Source organism: Poromitra crassiceps (assembly GCF_964638095.1).
Source record: "Poromitra crassiceps genome assembly, chromosome: 1".
NCBI classification, from domain to species: domain Eukaryota; kingdom Metazoa; phylum Chordata; class Actinopteri; order Beryciformes; family Melamphaidae; genus Poromitra; species Poromitra crassiceps.
In genome coordinates, this window is record NC_139623.1 from 119,202,647 (window position 1) to 119,227,801 (window position 25,155).

General features: G+C 44.7%; 1 protein-coding gene across 1 annotated transcript in view; it reads right to left on the reverse strand.

The window, feature by feature from the left end:
- The window catches only part of LOC310785637 (rho GTPase-activating protein 26-like), a gene marked incomplete at its 5' end in the record, with an annotated part of 276,223 nt that overhangs the window by 112,721 nt on the left and 138,347 nt on the right, over nt 1-25,155 (reverse strand). The window contains 6 exons of the mRNA XM_083646781.1: nt 143-237; nt 10,139-10,239; nt 14,644-14,773; nt 15,767-15,871; nt 16,839-16,949; nt 18,458-18,559. Of these exons, the coding sequence (XP_083502907.1) occupies nt 143-237; nt 10,139-10,239; nt 14,644-14,773; nt 15,767-15,871; nt 16,839-16,949; nt 18,458-18,559 (644 nt within the window). The remainder of the gene's footprint in view (nt 1-142; nt 238-10,138; nt 10,240-14,643; nt 14,774-15,766; nt 15,872-16,838; nt 16,950-18,457; nt 18,560-25,155) is intronic.

Here is a 25,155-nt window from a genome sequence, read left to right on the forward strand (position 1 = left end):
ACACACACACACACACACACACACACACACACACACACACACACACCTTTACACACACACACACACACACACACACACACACACACACACACACACACACACTCACTCACTCACTCACTCACTCACTCACTCACTCACTCACTTGTCCACAGCCTCCACATCAAAACAGAACCTCTTCTCTATGGAGTCTGTCTTCCTCCTGGTGCAGGACTTGAGGACGAAGCTCTCCTCCTCTCCCTGACCAAGAAGTAGAGAGAGAAGCAGAGAGAGAGAAAGAAGCAGAGAGAGAGAAAGAAGCAGAGAGACCATCATACAGAAAATAAGTCGCAGTCGCATACGTTGCAGTGTGGCCATTCGTTAAAAATGTTATTTCATGGGGAAACTAGAACGACCGCAACGCGGACTTATGCCTCCGCCATTAGTTCATTCTTGAGTCCAAATCGCCATTTGAGGCAAATTCGAAGAAATTCCATCAAGACATTCCTGAGATATCGCGTTACCAAGCTTGAAAATGGCATTTGAGAGGTCACAGTGACCTTGACCTTTGATAACCAAAATGGAATCAGTTCATCCTTGCGTCCAAGTCGATGTTTGAGCCAAATCAGAAGAAATTCTATCAAGCCGTTCTTGAGATATTGCGTTAACCAACTTGGGAATGGCGTTCGTGAGGTCACAGTGACCTTGAAGTTTGACCACCAAAATGTAATCAGTTCATCCTTGAGGCCAAGTTAATGTTTGAGGCAAATTTGATGAAATTCCGTCAAGGCATTCCTGAGATATGGCGTTAACAAGCTTGAAAATGGTGTTGGAGAGGTCCCAGTGACCTTGACCTTTGATCACCAAAATGTAATCCATTCATCCTTGCGCCCAAGTCGACGTTTGAGCCAAATTGGCAGAAATTCCATCAAGCCGTTCTTGAGATATCGCTTTAATGAACTTGGGAATGGCATTTGTGAGGTCACAGTGACCTTGACCTTTGACCACGAAAATCTAATCAGTTCATCCTTGAGTCCAAGTCAATGTTTGAGGCAAATTTGATGAAACTCCGTCAAGGCATTTCTGAGATGTTGCGCTAACAAGCTTGAAAAATGGCGTTCGAGAGGTCACAGTGAACTTGGCCTTTGACCTTTGACCACCAAAATCTAATCAGTTCATCCTTTAGTCCAAGTCGATGTTTGAGGCAAATTTGATGAAATTCCGTCAAGGCATTCGTGAGATATCGCGTTAACAAGCTGGAAAATGGCGTTTGAGAGGTCACAGTGACCTTGACCTTTGACCATCAAAATCGAATCAGTTCATCCTCGAGTCCAAGGCGATGTTTGAGACAAGTTTGATTAAATTCCGTCAAGGCATTCCTGAGATACTGTATCGCGTTAACAAGCTTGAAAATGGCGTTCGAGAGGTCACAGTGACCTTGACATTTGACCTTTGACCACCAAAATCTAATCAGATCATCCTTGAGTCTAAGTCAATGTTTGAGGCAAATTTGATGAAATTCCGTCAAGGCATTCGTGAGATATCGCGTTAACAAGCTGGAAAATGGCGTTTGAGAGGACACAGTGACCTTGACCTTTGACCTTTGACCACCAAAATCTAATCAGTTCATCCTTGAGTCCAAGTCGATGTTTGAGACAAGTTTGATTAAATTCCGTCAAGGCATTCCTGAGATATCGCGTTAACAAGCTGTTTGAGAGGTCACAGTGACCTTGACCTTTGACCTTTGACCACTAAAATCTAATCAGATCATCCTTGAGTCTAAGTCGATGTGTGAGGCAAAGTTGATGAAATTCTGTCAAGGCATTCGTGAGATATCGCGTTAACAAGCTGGAAAATGGCGTTTGAGAGGTCACAGTGACCTTGACCTTTGACCACCAAAATCTAATCAGTTCATCCTTGAGTCCAAGGCGATGTTTGAGGCAAATTTGATGAAATTCCGTCAAGGCGTTCCTCAGATATCGCGTTAACAAACATCGTACGGACGTACGGACAACCCGGATCCATAATGCCTCCGGCCTGGCTATCGCCGGCGGAGGCATACAAATTTGGTATCCACAGTGGAAGTGGGCCATTGGAGATTTTGTACATACTGTATGGTACTTGGTCTGAAAAGTTTGGGAACCCCTCATATAATATATAATTATGCTGCACATGACAGCAAAGCAAAGAAAATATAATAATTTTGCACTGTGGCCTTTTGACCTTGTAACACGCTGCTCTTTTCTTTTTATCCAATTTATGTAAAGCACTTTTAATTGCCTGCGTATGAAAATGTGCTATACAAATAAACTTGCCTTGCCTTAGTGGGACCTGATAGACTGACAGGTTAACACTAGTGGGAGCTGATTGGCTGACAGGTTAACACTAGTGGGAGCTGATTGGCTGACAGGTTAACACTAGTGGGAGCTGATTGGCTGACAGCTTAACACAGCCTCAGTCTCCTTCCTCCTGATCACGTTACAGACCAGCTGGCTGCTGACAGCATGTCAGCAAACATGCACAAATCTGGACCAACTGCAAAGTTCTGCTGGCAACCTCCCTGTGTTATATGGACTAACATATTTACATTTACACCTGGTTTTTAAATGTGACCTGTATCGGGGGGTACGGTGGTGCAGTGGTAAGCGCTGTCGCCTCACAGCTCGAAGGTCCTGGGTTCGATTCCCACCTGGGACGCTGTGAACGCTGAAGGAATGCGTGCCCGTCCGCATGTCCTCGAGTGCCCACCGCCCGGGTGGGGTCGTCAAAAGGGCCTTTCGGTGTTTTGCATAGTTTGCATGTTCTCCCCGTGCCTCCCGGAGGTTTCCTTCATATAGGAACCCCTTCACCAAAACATGCAATATCCTGGTTGCTAATGTGGTTCCTCCTCTGGTCGTTAAGGGCGCCTGTTCGGAGGGAGGGGAACTGGTTGGAATAGCGTGAACCTCCCACGTGCTATGTCCTACCGGTGAAGCTTCCTCTGTCAGGTGAAAAGAAGCGGCTGGCTAACTGCCCATGATTCGGAGGAAGCATGGAGCCAGTTTCGGCTCTCCCCAGATCGGCAGAGGGTGGAGTAGCAACCAGGATAAATAAATTAAATTAGCACTAATGGGGGATAAAAATTGGATAAAAAAATCGGGAACAAAATATTAAGAGAAAAAAGAAAGAAATGTGACCTGTATCCGGATAAGTTATCTGGATGTTATCTGGATAAGGAAAACCTGTAGCTCAGGAGGTAGAGCGGGTCGTCCACTAATCGCTTTGGATAAAAGAGGTCAGTGGTTCGATTCCCGCCTCCTCCAGTCTGCATGTCGAAGTGTCCTTGGTCAAGATACTGAACCCCAAATTGCTCCTGATGGTGTGCCAGCACCCTGTGTGGTAGCCTGCCACCATCGGTGTATGAATAGGTGAATGTACCTACTGATTGTAAAGCGCTTTGGATAAAAGTGCTATATAAATGCAGGCCATTTACCATTTTACCATTTACCAAGGTGTAAACACATCATGATCAGGACGTGATCAGAGCTTCCTGACCACACCTGGAGGTAGTCTGGCTCACTGTGTTCAGATCTCTTTCACCCCAAATGCGACTATTATCCAGATAACTTATCCGGATACAGGTAGCATTTAAAAACCAGGTGTAAATGCATGCACACGCACGCACGCACGCACACACACACAGCAGCAGTGTGTTAATGAGTGTTTGAGAGCAGCACAGTGGGCCAAGCTGGGGAACGGCCAACTGCAAACCAGACGACAGGCTAGAGGCTGACACTTTGGCCAATATGAGAGAGAGAGAAAGATAGAGAGGCGTTTGTGTGTGTGTGTGTGTGTGTGTGTGTGTGTGTGTGTGTGTGTGTGTGTGAGAGAGAGACAAAGAAAGTGAGAGAGTGAGTGTGTGTGCGTGTGTGTGTGTGTGTGTGTGTGTGTGTGTGTACATTTACTTAAAATAAAATGAACAACACAATATCTGGTGTATGTTATGTTGCCTAGAAGCCTTTTTGTGATTGAACATTGCCACACCACCTTTTGGCCAGTGGGCGTGGAAAATGAATCACTTCTAAGTTGGCCCATGGCCAACCTTTCTACCAAGTTTTGTGCAAATCCGTTGATAGCTTTTTGAGACAACCAAACAAACAGAGATACAGACAGACAGACAACCAAACAAACGGAGATACAGACAGACAGAATCTGGTATATTTAAGTCAAGTCAAGTCAAGTCAAGTTTATTTGTATAGCACATTTCATACACAGAGGCAATTCAAAGTGCTTCACATAAAATAATTGACAGGAAAATAAAAGAATAAAAGAAGAGAATAAAATGGACATTTAAAAGCATCACAACAAAACTTTAAAAAAGAGTATAAAAAGTGCATTAAGCAACAGGCGCAGCAGTTGCGAAAAGAGCTAAAAACTTATAGAGGACTCATTGGGTTTGCATAATAGAATAAATCAATTTATCTATATTTAGTCCCCCGACATACTATATAAGAAACATGACTACACACACATAAAACTCAGGTCTGGGTACGGTGTCCTCTTTCAAGCTCCCCTTACGCGTGCGTCCCTCCTGACGCATCACCTCACCCTCTTGTGAGTATATCCGTATTACGGAACCATCCCCCAGACCTGCAGCTTTTAGCAGTAATTGCAATCATCTATGTTTTAAAACCAATTGTATAATAGTGATTGAGAAACAGCTGTCAGCAGTTAAAAGTGACGGTAAACATAAAAGTCTTTAGTCTATTTTTAAAAGTAAGTAAGGTTGGGGCAGATCTGAGGTCTTCAGGCAATTTGTTCCAGCTAGCAGAAGCATAGTGGGTAAATTCGACCTTCCCATGATTTGATTTGATCCTAGGGACAGTTAATAAGCTGGACCCTGCTGACCTAAGAGTTCTAGACGGTTCGTAGCGTGGGAGCAATTCAGCTATGTATTTTGGGCCTAGGCCATTAACACATTCAGTGCCACAGCGCTTCAGTAAAATTGTCTGGAGCCTGTGCCAGATTCACTTCCATTCAGTTGAAAACAGCTATAGAATTTTTTCTATTATGGCTATATTAACGGGGCTGGACTTTAATGAAACATTGAACACTCCTGCTTCTTCCAAAGAAGAAATTTTGTTTCTAGACAGTTCCATTATGAAATTACAGCCTCTCAAAAAAGTGCACTTTCAAGGGTTTTCTGTCGTTTTTTTTTACTTTCCAAGATATAGGCCCTTTTATGAATACCTTTTGCACTCTAATTTCGAGCACATTCACTGACTCTGGCTGGTGTTTTCTGATGTGGTGGCGTGTGGTGTGGTTTCTGTGAAGCCTGTGTGCCACACACCCCTCTCTCCCCCCCCCCCCCCCCCCCTCTCCCCTCTCCACCTCTGAGCTGCGGGCTCCTCCCACACGCACAGAGTTTGTTTTCTCGTTTTTGCCCCGGACAGATCCCAGCGCCCATCAAGAAGGAAATGATGCGCGCTGGCAAACGCGACTGAACGAAAAGGCTTGGCCGTTCGGCTTCGGATGCTGGCTTTCTAGGAAATCGTGTGGAGATAGATAGAAGCATAAGAGCTCAGTTGTGAGCGCGGATGCAGCCGAGCCCACTGTCCGCTGTAGACAGAGCAATATATACGGCTCTGGCAGAAAGCATGCATCGGTTTCCACTTTCTCCGCTGTCTCCTGTACAAAGTAAAGGATCTGAGGTGGGTGGAGCAGCTCCTGTGACGATGTTTAAGGTGGCGCCGTGTGATCCCTTGAAGGGATTCATGCTCACTGGCTAGGTACGACCTTAAACAGCAGAATTATGGAATAATATGAATTATGATTTTAGGACGTCCACAGACGTCCTTGGCACTCCTCGTTACTTTTTTTTAGGACGTCCACAGACGTCCTTGGCACTGAATGTGTTAAGTGATTTATAGACTAATAACAGTATTTTAAAATCTATTCTATGAGACACTGGCAACCAGTGTAAGGACTTGGAGGCCCTGGAACAATGGTGTCAGGACAACCACCAAAAAGAGGTAATTGTAGACTACAGAAGGGGGGGGGGGGCACACACCCCCCAATCACCATCAACGGCACAGTGGTGGAAAGGGTGGACAGCTTCAAGTACCTGGGAGTCAATATCCACCAGGACCTGACATGGGCCAACCACACCGCCACTGTTGTCAAAAAGGCCCAACAGCGACAACACGGACTCAGGCGCCTGAAGAAATTCGGGCTAAGGCCAAAAATCCTCAGGGACTTCTACAGAGGCACCATTGAAAGCCTGCTGACTGGCTGCTTCACCACCTGGTACGGGAACTGCACCACCATGGACCGCAGGGCGCTAAGAAGGGTGAGGCGCATGTAACAGGATGTGAGCTGCCAGAACTGCAAGATCTGTACAACCAGCGGTGCCTCAGGAGGTCCCTGAAGATCATCAAAGACACAAACCACCCCCACAACAGTCTGTTCTCCCTGCTACCCTCAGGGAGGAGATACAGGGTCCCAAGAGCACGCACAAATCGCTTGAGGGACAGTTTCTTCTCACAGGCCACGAGACTCCTTAACACATTCACTGCCAACAGTTTTTTTTTACTGTAGGTAGCTTCTGCCAAGGTTTTTTTTTGAGGATTCTGGCTCATCTTTCAAGAGCCGAGGATTCTTTTCTGTTAGGATTTTGTGAACACAAAATATCTCAAAAGAACTAATAGAATGTGTGCTTTCTCTGTCTAAAAGAGTTAGTTTGTAGAGTTAGTAGTTATGTAGGCATTAGCAGTTGAATACAGCATGGTTTCAGCGTCTGAAAATGAAAGGTGAGAAAAATGCCTTTTTGTGAAATTCGATAGAACAGTCACTTTAACCATTTATTTTTGGCATCAGTAAGACGTAACAGTAATTTCCTCCATAACAGCAGGAAACCCCCCTCTCCTTCAAACTCCTCCCTCCGTGGCTGTTCTCCTCCTCCCTCCGTGGCTGCAGCGGGCGTGTCACAAGCGAGTTTCTGTTGTCTGTGCTGCCTGGCTGCCCCTCGTCGGGCGAGTCTGGATGGGCTCGCTCGTTTCTTGGGGTTTCGGTTGAGAGCTTTGATGAAGCTTTTGCGATTCTGGGCTTTATGCTGCGTGTTTCAAAGTGTGTTCCACCCAGTCTATTTTTGGAACCCCCCACCGTTGTGCGCCACCGTTGTGCTCCAGCGCGAAAGCGTTTTCGCCTACAGTATGAGAATGGCTTCCTCACGCTTTTCCCTGCAGTTTTGGCTCGGCTTTCAATAGTCTGGAGAGCACTGTCGCCACTTAGTGGGTCGGTGGAATGGGTTGTACACGTTCGGTGGCTCCCATATTTTTATAGGAGATGTAAAAGGGTTAGATCAACGTCCCACCGTCAATTTTTTTTTTTTTTTTTTTTGACGAGTTGACTCGCCATTGGCAGTCAACCGTTGGTTTCTGCTTGACGAGTTGACTCGCCAACGGCAGTGAAGGTGTTAACATATACAAATAGTGTAGTAGCCGTACTGTACCGCACTGTAGATGCCACCATTATGTATGACTAATGTTCAATAGTATGTTTAATTAGGTATACGCTATTTGCACCTAACAGAATGTTATTACCCTATGTCTAATTATGTTTAAAGTATGTTCATGCCATTTGCACTATGGGCAGTGAATACGCCACTGTCTGTGGCGTGTCTTACTGCTCTATTGCCCGTTGCCTCTTGTTTTTTATTTATATATCTTCTATTTTATTTTTTGCACTATGTTGTAACGGAGCCTACAGCACAAGAATTTCACACGTGATACTTGTACTACGGAGTGACAATAAAAATCTTGAATCTTGAATCTTGACTTAAGAACTGGAGTGATATGATCAGCTTTCTTAGTCTTCGTTAGAACTCTAGCAGCAGCATTCTGAATGAGCTGAAGTTGCCTAAGTTCCTTTTTGGAGAGACCAGAGAAAAGGCTATTGCAGTAGTCTAACCTACTATAGATGAAGGCATGAATTAGTTTTTCTAGATCCTGTGTGGACATGTAGCCCCTAATTCTTGCTATATTTTTAAGATGATAAAAAGCTGATTTTCTGATTGACTTAATGTGGGAGTTAAAGTTGAGATCGGAATCAATAATAACGCCAAGATTTTTGACTTGATCCTTAGGCTTCAGGGATCAAGACTCAAGGCGTGCAGTGATTTTAAGCCTTTGTTCTTTGGGACCAAAGACGATCACCTCTGTTTTGTCTTTGTTTAGCTGTAGGAAATTCTGGCACATCCAGTTATTTATTTGATCAATGCACTGGCACAATGATTCTATGGGAGCATAGTCAGCTGAGGAAAGAGTTATATACAACTGAGTGTCATCTGCGTAGTTATCATAGGCTACTTTGTTTTTTTGCATAATTAGGCCTAGAGGGAGCAGATAAATGTTGAAGAGAACAGGCCCCATAATGGATCCTTGAGGCACCCCACAAGTCATCCTAGTTAGGTCAGATGTGTAAGTGCCAATGGAGACGAAGTACTTCCTGTCTTGAAGATAGTACCTGAGGACCGTACCCGATAGCCCAACCCAGTTTTCCAGTCTGTCCAATAAAATTGAGTGGTCAACAGTGTCAAATGCAGCGCTAAGATCCAGTCTGTGTTCATTCTAATGTCATTTATGACTTTAGTAAGCGCGGTTTCTGTGCTGTGATGGGGGCGAAAGCCTGATTGGAGTTTATCTAGGAGATCATTTGAGGTTAGGAATCTATTGAGTTGTAGGTAAACAACCTTTTCAATTATTTTGGCTATAAAGGGGAGATTAGATATTGGTTGACAGTTGATTTGTTTATTTAGACGGGACAGTGCAAAATTAATGGACACAAAGAACATAATCAGAGTGTAAAAATTGCCGGATTTAGCACGAGACTCGAGCACGAGGCTCGAACACGTTGCACATGGCACGAGGCTAATTTCCATCCGTAGTCCCCAAAACAAAGAGGACATATGTGGACATACCTACATACAATACAATACATACAAACAATACATAGATACATACATATGCAGCCGGCAGTAATGGTTTCTAAATATACTCAGATTTGCAATTTAGTCTGTAGTTACTGATTACCGATGCATCAAGGCTACGCTTTTTTTAGTAGGGGTTTAATAACTGCAGTTTTCAGGGACCCAGGAAAAGTGCCAGTCAAAAGGGAGCTAACTATTTTCAATAGGTCCGACGACAGACAGTTATAAACGCTTTAAAAAAAGCTTGTTGGAAGGGTATCGAGACAGCACGAAGATGATTTAAGGCCTTGCACAGTTTCCTCTAAGATGCCGTGGTCGATAACGCTGAAGTGGGACAAATTTATCGAACTAGGGATCTGCGGGTAGGATGATGTCACAGCATTTCTTGGTGTGGAGCCACTAATAGCCTGCCTGATATTAATAATTTTGTCCGTAAAAAAGGCAGCAAACTCATTACATTTGACAGTAGAGAGAAACTCAGGTGCTACACAGAGAGGCGGGTTAGTCAGTCTATCAACTGTGGCAAATAGAGTGTGTGCATTGTTCACATTTTTGTTAATGATATCGGAAAAGAACGATTGTCTCGACCTTTTCAGTTCGAGGTTGTAGGAGTGAAGGCTTTCTTTGTAAATATAGTGAATATGAAGATTAGTTTTCCGCCATTTACGCTTTCCTGCAATCTTTCTTTTTGCATCTAACGGATGCAGAATTTCGCCAGGGTGCTTTAATCTTGCCAGACAGCATTTTTAACTTAACAGGCACCACGCTATCAATAACATTCAGGATTGTTGAATTGAAGTTATCGAGAATGTCATTGACAGAAGCTGATGTGGGAGGAGATAAAGAAAATGTCTCCATAAACAGCGCGCTGGTGCCTGCATTAATGTCTCGTCTTTTAACGGTTTGTGACCTATTAATGATCTCAGGGGAGATTTCCATTTAAAAAAAGATGCAAAGATGGTCAGACAACGCAACATCAATAGTCAACACAGAAGAGGACTTAAAGCCCCTAGTAATAACTAAATCCAGGGTATGGCCTCGGTTGTGAGTAGGCCCTGAAACATGTTGAGACAGATCAAAAGTGTCAAGTAAGATATTCAGTTCTTTGGCAAAATTATCATTTGGGTTATCAATATGAATATTGAAATCCCCAGCAATAGATATAGTCATGTTAAGTAGAGGGTCACAGCGACTCACCGTCTTCCCTCCTGACTTCTGGTCAAACAGGACCATGGTGACCCTCTTGGGCTCCCGGTGGTACGTACAGTAGTACTTTACCCAGGTAGATACAAACGAGCCTGAGAGAGAGACAGAGAGAGAGAGAGGGTGTGAGAGAGAGACAGAGAGGCAGAGAGGGAGTGAGAGAGAGACAGAGAAGGAGTGAGAGAGAGACAGAGAGGGAGTGAGAGAGAGACAGAGAGACAGAGAAGGAGTGAGAGAGAGACAGAAAGACAGAGAGGGAGTGAGAGAGAGACAGAGAAGGAGTGAGAGAGAGACAGAGAGGGAGTGAGAGAGAGAGAGAGACAGAGAGGGAGTGAGAGAGAGACAGAGATGTCAGAGAGACAGAGAGGGAGAGAGAGAGACAGAGAGGACATGAGAGAGAGACAGAGAGACAGAGAGGGAGTGAGAGAGACATAGAGACAGAGAGGGAGTGAGAGAGAGACAGATAGACAGACAGGGAGTGAGAGAGAGACAGAGAGGGAGTGAGAGAGAGAGAGAGACAGAGAGGCAGTGAGAGAGAGACAGAGAGGGCGTGAGAGAGAGAGAGAGACAGAGAGGGAGTGAGAGAGAGACAGAGAGGGCGTGAGAGAGAGAGAGAGACAGAGAGGGAGTGAGAGAGAGACAGAGAGGGAGTGAGAGAGAGACAGAGAGGGAGTGAGAGAGAGAGAGAGACAGAGAGGGAGTGAGAGAGAGACAGAGAGGGCGTGAGAGAGAGACATAGAGACAGAGAGGGAGTGAGAGAGAGACAGATAGACAGACAGGGAGTGAGAGAGAGACAGAGAGGGAGTGAGAGAGAGACAGAGAGACACAGAGGGAGTGAGAGAGAGACAGAGAGGGAGTGAGAGAGAGACAGAGAGACAGAGAGCTGAGTGAGAGTTTAGACAGAGAGACAGTGAGAGAGAGACATAGAGACATAGAGGGAGTGAGAGAGAGACAGAGAGGGAGTGAGAGAGAGACAGATTGACAGAGAGGGAGTGAGCGAGAGACAGATAGACAGACAGGGAGGGAGAGAGAGACAGAGAGGGAGTGAGAGAGAGACAGACAGGGAGTGAGAGAGAGACAGAGAGGGAGTGAGAGAGAGACAGAGAGGGAGTGAGAGAGAGACAGAGAGACAGACAGGGAGTGAGAGAGAGACAGAGAGGGAGTGAGAGAGAGACAGAGAGGGAGTGAGAGAGAGACAGAGAGGGAGTGCGAGAGAGACAGAGAGACAGTGAGAGAGACAGGGAGGGAGTGCGAGAGAGACAGAGAGACAGAGAGGGAGTGAGAGAGAGACATAGAGACAGAGAGGGAGTGAGAGAGAGACAGAGAGGGAGTGAGAGAGACAGAGAGGGAGTGAGAGAGAGACGTAGAGACAGAGAGGGAGTGAGAGAGAGACAGAGAGGGATGAGAGAGTCGCGGCGCGACCTTGTGCATAGCCAGTTTTCATTAGGACACCATGTTAACAGATCTGTCAGTCCACACCGAATTGCGCGCAGTGCGCACCTCCGCGGACGCTCAGGGCGCAAGATAGCCTCGATTTCTATTTTTGTGCACGGACCCTCTGCGCCTCTGTCAAGCTGAACAGATCAGATCAGGGCAGACAGGAACTCCGAAACCGGACATTCGTCAAATAAAACCAATCTCAAAGTAAAATAATGTTTATTTACGTTGTTGATTGCCCCTTTGGAAGTGTGAAAAGAGAGAGAGAGAGCAGTTGGAGAGGGGGAGCGGCTCCATCAGAGCGAAGGGGACAGACAACAGAGAGAGGAGACAAATCTAGTAGCCAGTAGCCTGAAGTTATCAAAGTTTTTATCGATTGGATAAAGATGGATGATGAAAAGTTGATTTTTGAAGTTGAGAAATACCGAGTTTATACGACCCGAAGCACAAATTCTATAAAGACACTACCAAAACTTTTCCATATTGGGAGCAGGTTGCCACAGGAATTGGACTCCCAGCCTCATCAGGTAAATATACCATGTGTGTAATCACTGTGTTCATAGGATTATAGGTCATGTTAAATAAGGGAAGGGTGAACATGGATTGTCTATCATGATAATGAATCACTGCAATCAACTGTAAATGCTTCCATTGAAAAGAGCAGGCCAGCTAGGAGCATCTTCAGACTTGCATTCCCCTCCCCCATACGAGCAGAGCCCCTCCCCCATACGAGCAGAGCCCCTCCCCCATACGAGCAGAGCCCCTCCCCCATACGAGCAGAGCCCCTCCCCCATACGAGCAGAGCCCCTCCCCCATACGAGCAGAGCGCCTCCCCCATACGAGCAGAGCGCGCAGAGAAAGAGAAGTGAGCTGCGCTCTCTGTGTGGACACTTTAAGCGCCTTCTGCACGGAGGTGCGCTGAGCGCCGCATGTGCGCAAGTTCCGCGTACCGGTGTGTCCCCAGGGTTCCAATCCATCAGAATTAGTTTTTTGGCAACATTTGTCCCCTGTGTCAGAGACTGTTGCACAGCTGTACGGAAGTTCAGTGGCTGAAGGGTTATTTTGTAGGCCTTAAGAGTACCAATCATATATTTTGTCCCCGAATCCCATCAGTGAAGGGCAGAAGAACCAGAAGACAGGTGGCCTCTGACACCTGTCACACAGCGGTGAGACAGAAGGGTAACTCTTGTCCAACTTATGCTTAGAATAGTGAAGACGGTGAGCGACATTAAATTGAATCAGCTGATGTCTGCTATTAACTGAGCAGAGTTGTATCACAGACAGACTCCTGTCCCATATAATGTCAGATAAGTCAATGCCAAGTTCCCCCTGCCACGCTTCTCTAATCCTCTCAGTAGAGGCCGTGGTGCAGTTGTGCAACAGACATACAAATCTAGAAATGAGATGCTTGGAGTGAGGAGGGCTCAGCAAAACATCGAAAAAAGCATGTTCATTTGGGAGCACTTTAAAGTGATGAATCTTGGATCGAACATAATCTCTGACTTGTAGGTATCTGAACAAGTGTGTGTTGGGCAACTCAAATTTCCTCTTCAGAAGATCAAAGGATGCGAAATGACCATCTATGTATAGGTCTCTGATGGAAACCAGACACTTCTCACTCTAGGTATGGTAGGTTTTGTCTGACAGTGAAGGTAAAAAAAAAGAGTGATTAAGACACATTGGTGTGTGGACAGAAACATCTGGTAGACTCAAAACACTCCTATGGTTTAGAATTCTGACAGAGTTTTGCATAAGAAAAATTAGAAAATAACATGGCGGCCACATTTTAACTCATTAAGTGCCAGCCACTTTTGGAGAACGGACGCTCCAGTGCCAGAGTTTCAGAGCGTTTTCAGTGATTTCTCGAGGCCCACAGAATATTGTGTGATATTACTATGTAAACACCGAACACGCACAAAGAACGATGAGACTCTCTTCTATCATCTGCAAAAAAAAGTTTATTGATATCATTTTCCGTTCTTTAGTTATCAGCCGGAGAAGATAGGTTGATTTCAGCAAAAAAAACACGTTTCAATTTAGAAGCTGAGATATTCAGCCTTTTGTGAAATTAAGCATTTCAAGCACATCACTGACTCTGAAGGTAATATTTTCTGATGTAATGACACCTCAAAAACAATTTCCTTCAATAAAACAGTGAAAACAAAGGAATTTTGTTTGGCCAAATAATATTTTTTAGCTGCAACCAGCAGCGCTGGCCCCTGCGTGTGCAGACCCTACACCTTCTTGCTGGTCTTGATTTACTGCTGGTGGGCATCAGATATTCTAGCTTGTTTGCCTGTCTCTGTGCATCGAGCCTGCTGTCTGGGTCTGTGTTTACTGTCAATGGTTGTAGCCTATGCTGCCCTGCGTGCCCCACCCCCCTCCTCCTCCTCCGTGGGAGTGTCTGGTGGCTCTGCTGCGTTTGCTCTGCGTTTGCTCTGCACTGAAAAGTGCGCTGCACCCCGCTTTTTCACAGCATGTCGCCGGCTCCCAGCTGAGAATAATGTAACTTTTCAGAAAGACGCTGGTGTCGGCAACTAAATCATATGGAGGGGCTATCGCAGCGGTGACGGAGAGATAGTTTGGCTTGACAGACTAGCCAAACAGAAAAAAAGAGAAAAGGACAAAGAGACAAAGACAAAGAAGAAGAAAAACAGCCCAGCCTGCATATTTAGTGGTAGTCGAGTTGCCATGGTAACCGCACACGCTCAGAGCTCCCACAGTTCGGGCCTGGCTCCGTCAACCGTTGCTTCATTACCGCTTGTTTGTCCCACTGCTTGGACAGCATGTGTGTATGTGTGAGCCAAAGCAACACGCACTCACGCACACGCACACACACACACACAAATAAGAGGCTAATGATAAATCCTTAATTTAATATAATGAAAGGTTGTCTATCTTTCGCTTCAAGAAAAAAGAAGACAGCCTCTTGCTCCTTGAAAACTGCAATAGTCAATAATGCAATTCTGAGTTTATATTTGTTTTATTTGTTTTTGTTTGTTATTCTCTGTGCAGTGCTAGCACACGCACACACGCCCCTACACGCAGGAGCAGGTACGTACGTTTCTCCTGGACGAAGAGGTATCCCTCCATGGTGTGCTGGCTGACACTCTTGTGTTCATGAGGATTCTCCTTCATCTTCCTCATCAGACTCTCCACCTCCGACCGCGTGCTCTCAAAACGGTTCCTCGTCTGTCCACACACGCACGCACGCACACACACACACACACACACACACACTTGGGCAGTAAGCAAATGTTCTTTATCCAGAGTACTGTAACCCAAAACCACAACAATAATAAAAAACTTTATTTTGATACTTTTCAAAACAAATCTTACACAAGTGTGTAAAACAAAATAGATAAAAGACAAAACAAGGCACGAGAATTCACCACACACAAGAATAACCAGAGTGGAAAAAATAAGTAATCACTCCAAATCCATAATGTAGCTCTAACAGTAGAATGACCGTTTAAATAATGGTTGGTGTTTTCTCCCCAATTATACTTGACCAATTGCCCCTGCTGTCTCGGTCGTTGCTCCACCTCCTCTGCCGATCTGGGGAGAGTTGTAGACTAGCACATGCTTCCTCTGATACATGTGGTCTGGGGAGAGTTGTAGAGTAGCACATGCTTCCTCTGATACATGTGGTCTGGGGAGAGTTGTAGAGTAGCACATGCTTCCTCTGATACATGTGGTCTGGGGAGAGTTGTAGACTAGCACATGCTTCCTCTGATACATGTGCAGTCGCCAGCTGCTTCTTTTCACCTGACAGCAGGACGTAGTATGTATGTGGGAGGATCATGCTATTCCCCCCATTTCCCCTCGCCCTGGAACAGGCGCCCCGACTGACCAGAGGAGGCGCTAGCGCAGCGACCAGGACACATATCCACCGGCTTCGCACCCGCAGACATGGCCAATGTGCTTGTAGGAACGTTTGACCAAGTTAATGTAATGCTGATAGTAAGATGCAAGTGTGACCTGTGAGATGCAAATCCCTGTCCTTTGTATGCAGATGGGAAGGTGTGTGTGTGTGTGTGTGTGTGTGTGTGTGTGTGTGTGTGTGTGTGTGTGTGTGTGTGTGTGTGTGTGTGTGTGTGTGTGTGTGTGTGTGTGTGCGCGCATGCGTGGGTGTGCGCGCGGGTGCATTTGTGTGTGTGTGTGTGTGCGTGCGTTCGACCTTACATTCTGTATGCTGATGGTGAGGTCAGTCTTGAAGTGGTTGAAGTCTTTGGCCAGCTCATAGCCGTGGTGATAGTAGGTGAACAGGCCTTGGAGGAAGGCCAACAGCTGAGCCCACAAAGACAACAGGAAGAGGAAGAGGAAGAGGAGGGGTACTCAGATAAGGACAGTATATTTCATATATTTGTGGTATACAGTTAAATCAGGAGAATAAGGAGAGTTTGGAACTATGTACCCAAGCAATTTGTTGACCATAAAATAGTGATTAATTGAAATAGTGACTGATGCAAAATATGTCAAGTGGCAATGAGCGAATTAATTATTGTAAAATAATTAAGGACAGCACACAATAATACAGTATATGCCTGTAAATCACAGCTACTATGGACCTTGCTACAGAATAAGCACACTGCATGTCAGAGACCTTAGTACAGGGGGGGCTTATATTGCATTACATACACGAACGAGAGAGAGAGAGAGAGAGAGAGAGAGAGAGAGCTGGCGTGTGATTAGGGAATGGATTGGAGTCTGCTGTGTGTGTGTGTGTGTGTGTGTGTGTGTGTGTGTGTGTGTGTGTGATTTGTACATGTCAGCGTAGTAGGTGTTTATATACATGTTCAGTGTGTATGAACAAAGTGTGTGTGTGTGTGTGTGTGTGTGTGTGTGTGTGTGTGTGTGTGTGTGTGTGTGTGTGTGTGTGTGTGTGTGTGTGTGATTTGTACATGTCAGCGTAGTAGGTGTTTATATACATGTTCAGTGTGTATGAACAAAGTGTGTGTGTGTGTGTGTGTGTGTGTGTGTGTGTGTGTGTGTGTGTGTGATTTGTACATGTCAGCGTAGTAGGTGTTTATATACATGTTCAGTGTGTATGAACAAAGTGTGTGTGTGTGTGTGTGTGTGTGTGTGTGTGTGTGTGTGTGTGATTTGTACATGTCAGCGTAGTAGGTGTTTATATACATGTTCAGTGTGTATGAACAAAGTGTGTGTGTGTGTGTGGGGGGGGGGGGGGGGAGAAGAGCAGGAAAGAGCCCTCGATGGGATGGGAAACTCTGACCCAAAACAATGCGAGACTTACGGGCTCCACAAAGTCAAACATCTTCCTCTCTTGGACCTCCTGCACCTTGAAGACGTACTCCAGAGAAACCTCGTAAAAGTGCTGCCGTACATTGTCCACCTGGCTGTCCGCCTGGAGGAAGAAGAGAGAGAGAGACCATGGATGGACGTTTCTGCAGAAACATGTCTTAAACAAGTCAGAGGAGAGAGTAAGACATGGGGGCAGGGCCTCACCAGCCAGGTGGGCGGGTAGTTGGAAAAAATCCACCCGCCAGGCATATTTTTTACCGGCTAAAATAATTTTTGTCACATATACATATAGGGCCGTCCCGAATACCATATTTAGAGCGTCGACGCTTCGGGGAGATAAAATCAATTATAATCGAAGCTTCTATGGTCCGGGGAGGCAAACAAACATGTTGTAAACATCTAGTTGTAGGCTACTTACTTTGAGTTGAAAGGACTCTCAGCTCAGCACCGTCCGCTCCGCGGCTCATAGTCAACTCGTGACAAAAAGCTCCTCATCTGTCCTCCGGATGGTTGATTTTCATCGTGCGGATATTATTTGCCACTAAATGTTAATTATAGGTGGGCTCAGCATAACGTTAGCGGACTTGCCTGTATGCTCACTGAGCTTGTCAAGAGAGCTGTGTGACAGCTGCTACTTCACAACATTATAAAAAAAGTAAACGACTTGAATTGACTTGAACACTTGTAAAGTTACTCACACTTGTAAAGTTACTCACACTTGTAAAGTTACTCACACTTGTAAAGTTACTCACATCGTAAAGTTACTCACACTGTAAAGTTACTCACACTGTAAAGTTACTCACACTGTAAAGTTACTCACACTGTAAAGTTACTCACACTGGGTTGAAAATGAGGAAAGAAGTGTACGAAGTTTCATGTTTATAAGTCGGCCTCTTTCACGTCCGCAATTCATGTCTCTGTGCTGCCTGGCCTCTGCTGGGTGCGTTTGTTTGTTCTCACGGCGCGTGCCAGTGTGAGTTGATCCCCGTGTTAAACAGCATGAGCCCGAAGGACCCAGGCAAGCCAGAAAACTAGAGACAGTCTCACAAAGCACTCATGTTAGACCCCTGAGTGTCACACGCCAAACGTAAAATCTAGTCACCATTGGCACCTGGCGGGTGTTAATTTCGGGCCCTGCATAGGGGTGTCCCCAAAATAAATCGATTCATGTAAGAAGTATGATTCTTACCAAGAATTGATTGTGAATTGATTCTCAGCTTCCAATATTTTAATCACTTTCACTTATTTTTCTTGAAGTCACTGAGAAAACCAACAAGTTTTGATTTGTGCAAGTTTAGCATGAATAAATGTGACCTTTTGTCTTAGGTTTGCCTTTGTATTGTCTCTACTGTGTTTACATATTGCAAGTGAGACAACTTTAACAAATAAAATAAAAGACGACATAATCGTATACACTTTATTCTGCTTTCATGCCATAATTTGCTACACCGCCTTTCTTAGCACACAGCAGACTGGAGTAGATTCTGAAATCTCCCTATGTACTGAATCGAGAATTGATCTTGAATCAAATCGTGATGCCAGGAATTGAAATGGAATTGAATCATGAGATAGCCAAACAGCCCTAGTAAGAAAACACAGCCAGACTCTCACCTCATGTAGATGTGACTCCTTCTTCTTTGCTGAAAGGCTGAGGTGCTTTTCCAGTACCGCGCAGTACTTCTCTGTCTCTTTGTCATATTTCTTCCTGGCTTCCTATAACAGAGGAAATATACATTATAACTTTATGTTAGGAGGATAGTCAGAATGATAACTTACAATTCCCAGAAAGTGAGAGTAATCACATTCAACAAATTCACCTCCTGTGGGACTTTGATTTCAAGTCATATAGCTGTGACCCTAATGAACCAATCATTTCATCACATTTTAGTAATATGATCAGAGAACACCACTTGCAATCATCCATAACCGCTGTCTAGCTGGAAAATGGATGGATTTGGAGAACAAAGCTTAATTTTCTGTGAATATCTCTCAGTCTGGACATGAGAGGTTCCAGTGCAGTCCATGTTTCAGGGACGACAATATGAAATGGGTGAATCCAGTGGGGACACAGCTGGTTATGAAACAAGGGGCTGTCCAGTGTCCATGACAGCTGAGGACATTACAGAGACGGACAGAGTGATGGATGATGAACCAGAGAGAGGTAGAGTGGGGGGGAGTGGGGGGGGGGTGTCTTTCAAACAGACAGAGAAACATACAGAAAGAGACAGGTAGAGTGGGGGGGGTTTCTCTTTCAAGATTACAGACAGAGAAACATACAGACAGAGACAGGTAGAGTGGGGGGTGTCTCTTTCAAGATTACAGACAGAGAAACATACAGACACAGACAGGTAGAGTGGGGGGTGTCTCTTTCAAGATTACAGACAGAGAAACATACAGACACAGACAGGTAGAGTGGGGGGTGTCTCTTTCAAGATTACAGACAGAGAAACTTACAGACAGAGACAGGTAGAGTGAAGGGGTGTCTCTTTCAAGATTACAGACAGAGAAACATACAGACAAAGACAGGTAGAGTGGGGGGTGTCTCTTTCAAGATTACAGACAGAGAAACTTACAGACAGAGACAGGTAGAGTGGGGGGGGTCTCTCTCAAGATTACAGACAGAGAAACATACAGAAAGAGACAGGTAGAGTGGGGGGTGTCTCTTTCAAGATTACAGACAGAGAAACTTACAGACAGAGACAGGTAGAGTGGGGGGTGTCTCTCTCAAGATTACAGACAGAGAAACTTACAGACAGAGACAGGTAGAGTGGGGGGTGTCTTTCAAACAGACAGAGAAACATACAGACAGAGACAGGTAGAGCGGGGGTGTCTCTTTCAAGATCACAGACAGAGAAACATACAGACAGAGACAGGTAGAGCGGGGGTGTCTCTTTCAAGATCACAGACAGAGAAACTTACAGAAAGAGACAGGTAGAGTGGGGGGTGTCTCTTTCAAGATTACAGACAGAGAAACTTACAGACAGAGACAGGTAGAGCGGGGGGGTGTCTCTTTCAAGATTATAGACAGAGAAACATACAGACACAGACAGGTAGAGCGGGGGTGTCTCTTTCAAGATCACAGACAGAGAAACTTACAGAAAGAGACAGGTAGAGTGGGGGGTGTCTCTTTCAAGATTACAGACAGAGAAACATACAGACAGAGACAGGTAGAGCGGGGGGGTGTCTCTTTCAAGATTATAGACAGAGAAACTTACAGACAGAGACAGGTAGAGTGGGGGGTGTCTCTTTCAAGATTACAGACAGAGAAACATACAGAAAGAGACAGGTAGAGTGGGGGTGTCTCTTTCAAGATTATAGACAGAGAAACTTACAGAAAGAGACAGGTAGAGCGGGGGTGTCTCTTTCAAGATTACAGACAGAGAAACTTACAGACAGAGACAGGTAGAGTGGGGGGTGTCTCTTTCAAGATTACAGACAGAGAAACATACAGTCAGAGACAGGTAGAGTGGGGGTCTCTCTTTCAAGATTATAGACAGAGAAACATACAGACAGAGACAGGTAGAGCGGGGGGGGTCTCTCTTTCAAGATTATAGACAGAGAAACATACAGACAGAGACAGGTAGAGCGGGGGGGGTCTCTCTTTCAAGATTATAGACAGAGAAACATACAGACAGAGACAGGTAGAGTGGGGGGTGTCTCTTTCAAGATTACAGACAGAGAAACATACAGACAGAGACAGGTAGAGCGGGGGGTGTCTCTTTCAAGATTACAGACAGAGAAACATACAGAAAGAGACAGGTAGAGTGGGGGGGTCTCTCTTTCAAGATTACAGACAGAGAAACTTACAGACAGAGACAGGTAGAGTGGGGGGTCTCTCTTTCAAGATTACAGACAGAGAAACTTACAGACAGAGACAGGTAGAGTGAAGGGGTGTCTCTTTCAAGATTACAGACAGAGAAACTTACAGACAGAGACAGGTAGAGTGAAGGGGTGTCTCTTTCAAGATTACAGACAGAGAAACTTACAGACAGAGACAGGTAGAGTGAAGGGGTGTCTCTTTCAAGATTACAGACAGAGAAACATACAGTCAGAGACAGGTAGAGCGGGGGGTGTCTCTTTCAAGATTATAGACAGAGAAACATACAGACAGAGACAGGTAGAGTGAAGGGGTGTCTCTTTCAAGATTACAGACAGAGAAACATACAGTCAGAGACAGGTAGAGCGGGGGGTCTCTCTTTCAAGATTATAGACAGAGAAACATACAGACAGAGACAGGTAGAGCGGGGGTGTCTCTTTCAAGATTATAGACAGAGAAACATACAGACAGAGACAGGTAGAGCGGGGGGGGTCTCTCTTTCAAGATTATAGACAGAGAAACATACAGACAGAGACAGGTAGAGTGGGGGGTGTCTCTTTCAAGATTATAGACAGAGAAACATACAGACACAGACAGGTAGAGTGGGGGTGTCTCTTTCAAGATTACAGACAGAGAAACATACAGACAGAGACAGGTAGAGCGGGGGGTGTCTCTTTCAAGATTACAGACAGAGAAACATACAGAAAGAGACAGGTAGAGTGGGGGGGTCTCTCTTTCAAGATTACAGACAGAGAAACTTACAGACAGAGACAGGTAGAGTGGGGGGTCTCTCTTTCAAGATTACAGACAGAGAAACTTACAGACAGAGACAGGTAGAGTGAAGGGGTGTCTCTTTCAAGATTACAGACAGAGAAACATACCGACAGAGACAGGTAGAGTGGGGGGTCTCTCTTTCAAGATTACAGACAGAGAAACTTACAGACAGAGACAGGTAGAGTGGGGGGTGTCTCTTTCAAGATTACAGACAGAGAAACATACAGACAGAGACAGGTAGAGTGAAGGGGTGTCTCTTTCAAGATTACAGACAGAGAAACATACCGACAGAGACAGGTAGAGTGGGGGGTCTCTCTTTCAAGATTACAGACAGAGAAACATACAGACACAGACAGGTAGAGCGGGGGGTGTCTCTTTCAAACTTACAGACAGAGAAACATACAGACACAGACAGGTAGAACGGGGGGTGTCTCTTTCAAACTTACAGACAGAGAAACATACAGACACAGACAGGTAGAACGGGGGGTGTCTCTTTCAAGCTTACAGACAGAGAAACATACAGACACAGACAGGTAGAACGGGGGGTGTCTCTTTCAAGCTTACAGACAGAGAAACATACAGAGGCAGGTAGAACGGGGGGTGTTTGTCTTTCAAGCTTACAGACAGAGAAAGATACATGCGAGACTTAGGGCTGGGCGAAAATCAAATACCACAATATTTTTGACCAAACACCTCGATATATCGATATTGCGACGATATTGTAGGGATGACTATTGGTGCTTTCCCCAAATACACAATGATATTTTGGATAAATAATCATCAGTAATGTGAATATAATGACTAAGTGGGTAAAGGCAAATAATAGAACAGTCTAGTAAGTTCAGAAAATGACATCACTTTACTGTAATGTAGCCTTTAAAAGCAGGAAAAGACAACACTTGTGCCATATCACCATGTTACCATATTTATCCCAAATCTAAGAGGATGTCTTGTCTCACATCACAACATCGGTATTGATATAGTGCCCAGCCATAGCGAGACTGACAAGTGTCCAAACAGACAAGGAAAGCAGACAGGAGCAAAAGAAAAATAGTTGTACTGCTTTTTTCTGACTACCAGTAAAGACTATGAAACTATGGAATAACACAAACAGAATTATGCTGCAGTGACCAAAAAAGTGCTAATCAAATCAAAACTCTAAGTTATTTAAGATTCTTTAAAGTAGCCACCCTTTTTGCCTTGGCGGAAAGGGTGAAATTCATACATACTGTAGGCATCAACTTTACTATTTAGATTTCACTAAGAAACAAATGTCAAGCTTGATGCAATTCAAGCAGATGGGGAAACGAGAATAGGGAGCTGACCGCATGCATGCACGCACGCACGCAAAAAAAAAAAAACCACCCACCCACACACAGACACACACACACACACACACACACACACACACACACACACACACACACACACACACACACACACACAGGAGGGAGAGAGAGATCAGGGTGGGTCTCTCTTTCTTAAATGCAGCCTCTCCCAGAGAGACCTGTGGATATTAGTTAATTTCCTCATGCTAACACAAAATACGACCAGGCTAAAGAGACTGGGGCTTTAGGAAAATGCATCAACAGCAATGCAGGTGCAGCAATGTGAAGTCCCTTTTTTTAACATTTCGTTGCTATAAAATGCTGGTTGATCCCATAAGCTACCCAGAGATGGAAAGTAATAGAGAGGCAAAGTGCCTACTTCCTGCTTCAGCACTGTACCAGAGATTTTCATCCGCCATTTATTTTCCCATACACATTTCGTAAAATGCGTATAAACATAGTTGTACTGGTTCAAACCAAACGGTACAGATATATTTAGAAACAGGAGAGATCGCATAACATTTCACTGGGACCAAAACGTTTAAAAAAAATTGCGGGTTTAAATAAAATGTTTTTTTATGTTGAAATTTGAAATTTTCTACGCTCTCTCCCAATTACTAAACTGTTTGGTTTGACGAAGGAAAACTATTTTATAAGCATTGTACGAAATGTCTATGGGAAAATAAAAAGGCAGATGAAAATCTCTGGTGCAGTGCTGAAGCAGGAAGTGACGTTCCACTTTGCCTCTCTATTAACTACATTTACAAGTGCAGTCCTTCAGAACAATTTCGAGGTACAGTATTGGCAGTATTTTGTGACTTCATAGTAACTCAGGTTAATGCATCAATAATTTAACACTCTGAAAGGGACCATTGTTCAGAATGAGTACTTTTACGTTTGATACCTAAGGACCTTTCACTGCTAATACTTCTATGATTTTACTTAAGTAAAGCATTTGAGTACTTTCTACACCTCACTGGAACAAATAAACTGTATGCATGTGCTCACTCATGGCCCTTAACCTGACCCGTCAGTCTCAATAATAACAGGAATTAATTTTTTATTTTTAGTTTACTGGTATTTGAGAAACATCTGCCATATCGGAAACAAAACGTTTAGCGTGATGAAAAAACAATAATGCCCTTTCAGTTATTTGTGAATGAAGCGAGAGTTATGCTCATTACAACATGACGTGATGTCAACTTCTGCTCCAGTCACATGACACAGGTCTTTCATGGCATGGCTAGTGTCCTCTAGAGAGAGAGTGGCGTCAGTGGAGGACCAAAATGCGAGACTCATTAGCCAATGAACAGCCAGTAATGGGTCTCGCGCTACTTTTGCATGCTAAAATAAAGCTGATAATGTACAATTTGATTCAAGAAAAAAATAAAACTTTCAGAGTACAACACAAACTGTCTATTTTGCTGCAACTTGACAGTGCTGCTTAATCCAGGACCTTACTTCCTGGAACTCTTGAGAGTAAAAAACTGGTCCATTGGAGTGAATGGAGATGTCGGGACTCTTCCATCTACATGGCTCTGGGCCCGGCCAGCTTCGACAGGAAGTAGAACTCTCAGGGCGAGAGGAACGCACAACAGCTGTAGAACGCATTACAGATGATGAATGCTCCTCCAAACAACTAGTCCTCTGTGGCCGGCCTGCCTCTCTCTGTATGTTTTCAGCTTCACTATAATCTGGCCATTTCTGGAAATTGTTTTTGTCATTTTGCAGTGCTCATTTTTTGTAAAAAAAAAATAGAAATAAAGAAATACACACTCTCCTATGTCTCCATGGCTTTCAAGTCACCATGTTGTCTAAAAGAGAAATTCCACTGGAAGAAAGGTAGACTGTCTGGTTTCCTTTAATAACTAAAATCAGTAGGGCTGCAACTAACGGCTATTTTCATTGTCGATTAATCTGTCAATTATTTTCTCGGTTAATCGATTAGTTAGTTGTTTGGTTTATAAAATGTCACAAAATGGTGAAAATTGTTTCCATGCGGGAGAGAACCAATGCCTGGACCAGGAGTTGAGTCGCCTCTATTGAGAGACAGGACCGAATCCTACGGATGTTATAAAGTGAAAATCTGCAGGCGCGGGCAGTGGCTGCGATGAAGGTTGAGTTAGATAGCTGGTTATCAAGGATTACGCCAAGGTTTTTAACTGTTTGAGAGGGCAGTACGGTAGTGTTTAGCAGGGAGGAAGAGGAGCTCAGTTTTGTCAATGTTCAGTTTGAGATGGTGTGCGGACATCCAGGCTGCGATGTCATTGAGGCAGGAGGCGAGGCGGGCTTCAATTTGGGTGTCGGAGGGGGGAAAAGAAAGGAAAAGTTGCGTGTCATCGACGTAACAATGGTAGGAGAAACCGTGAGAGGCTATCACATGGCCGAGC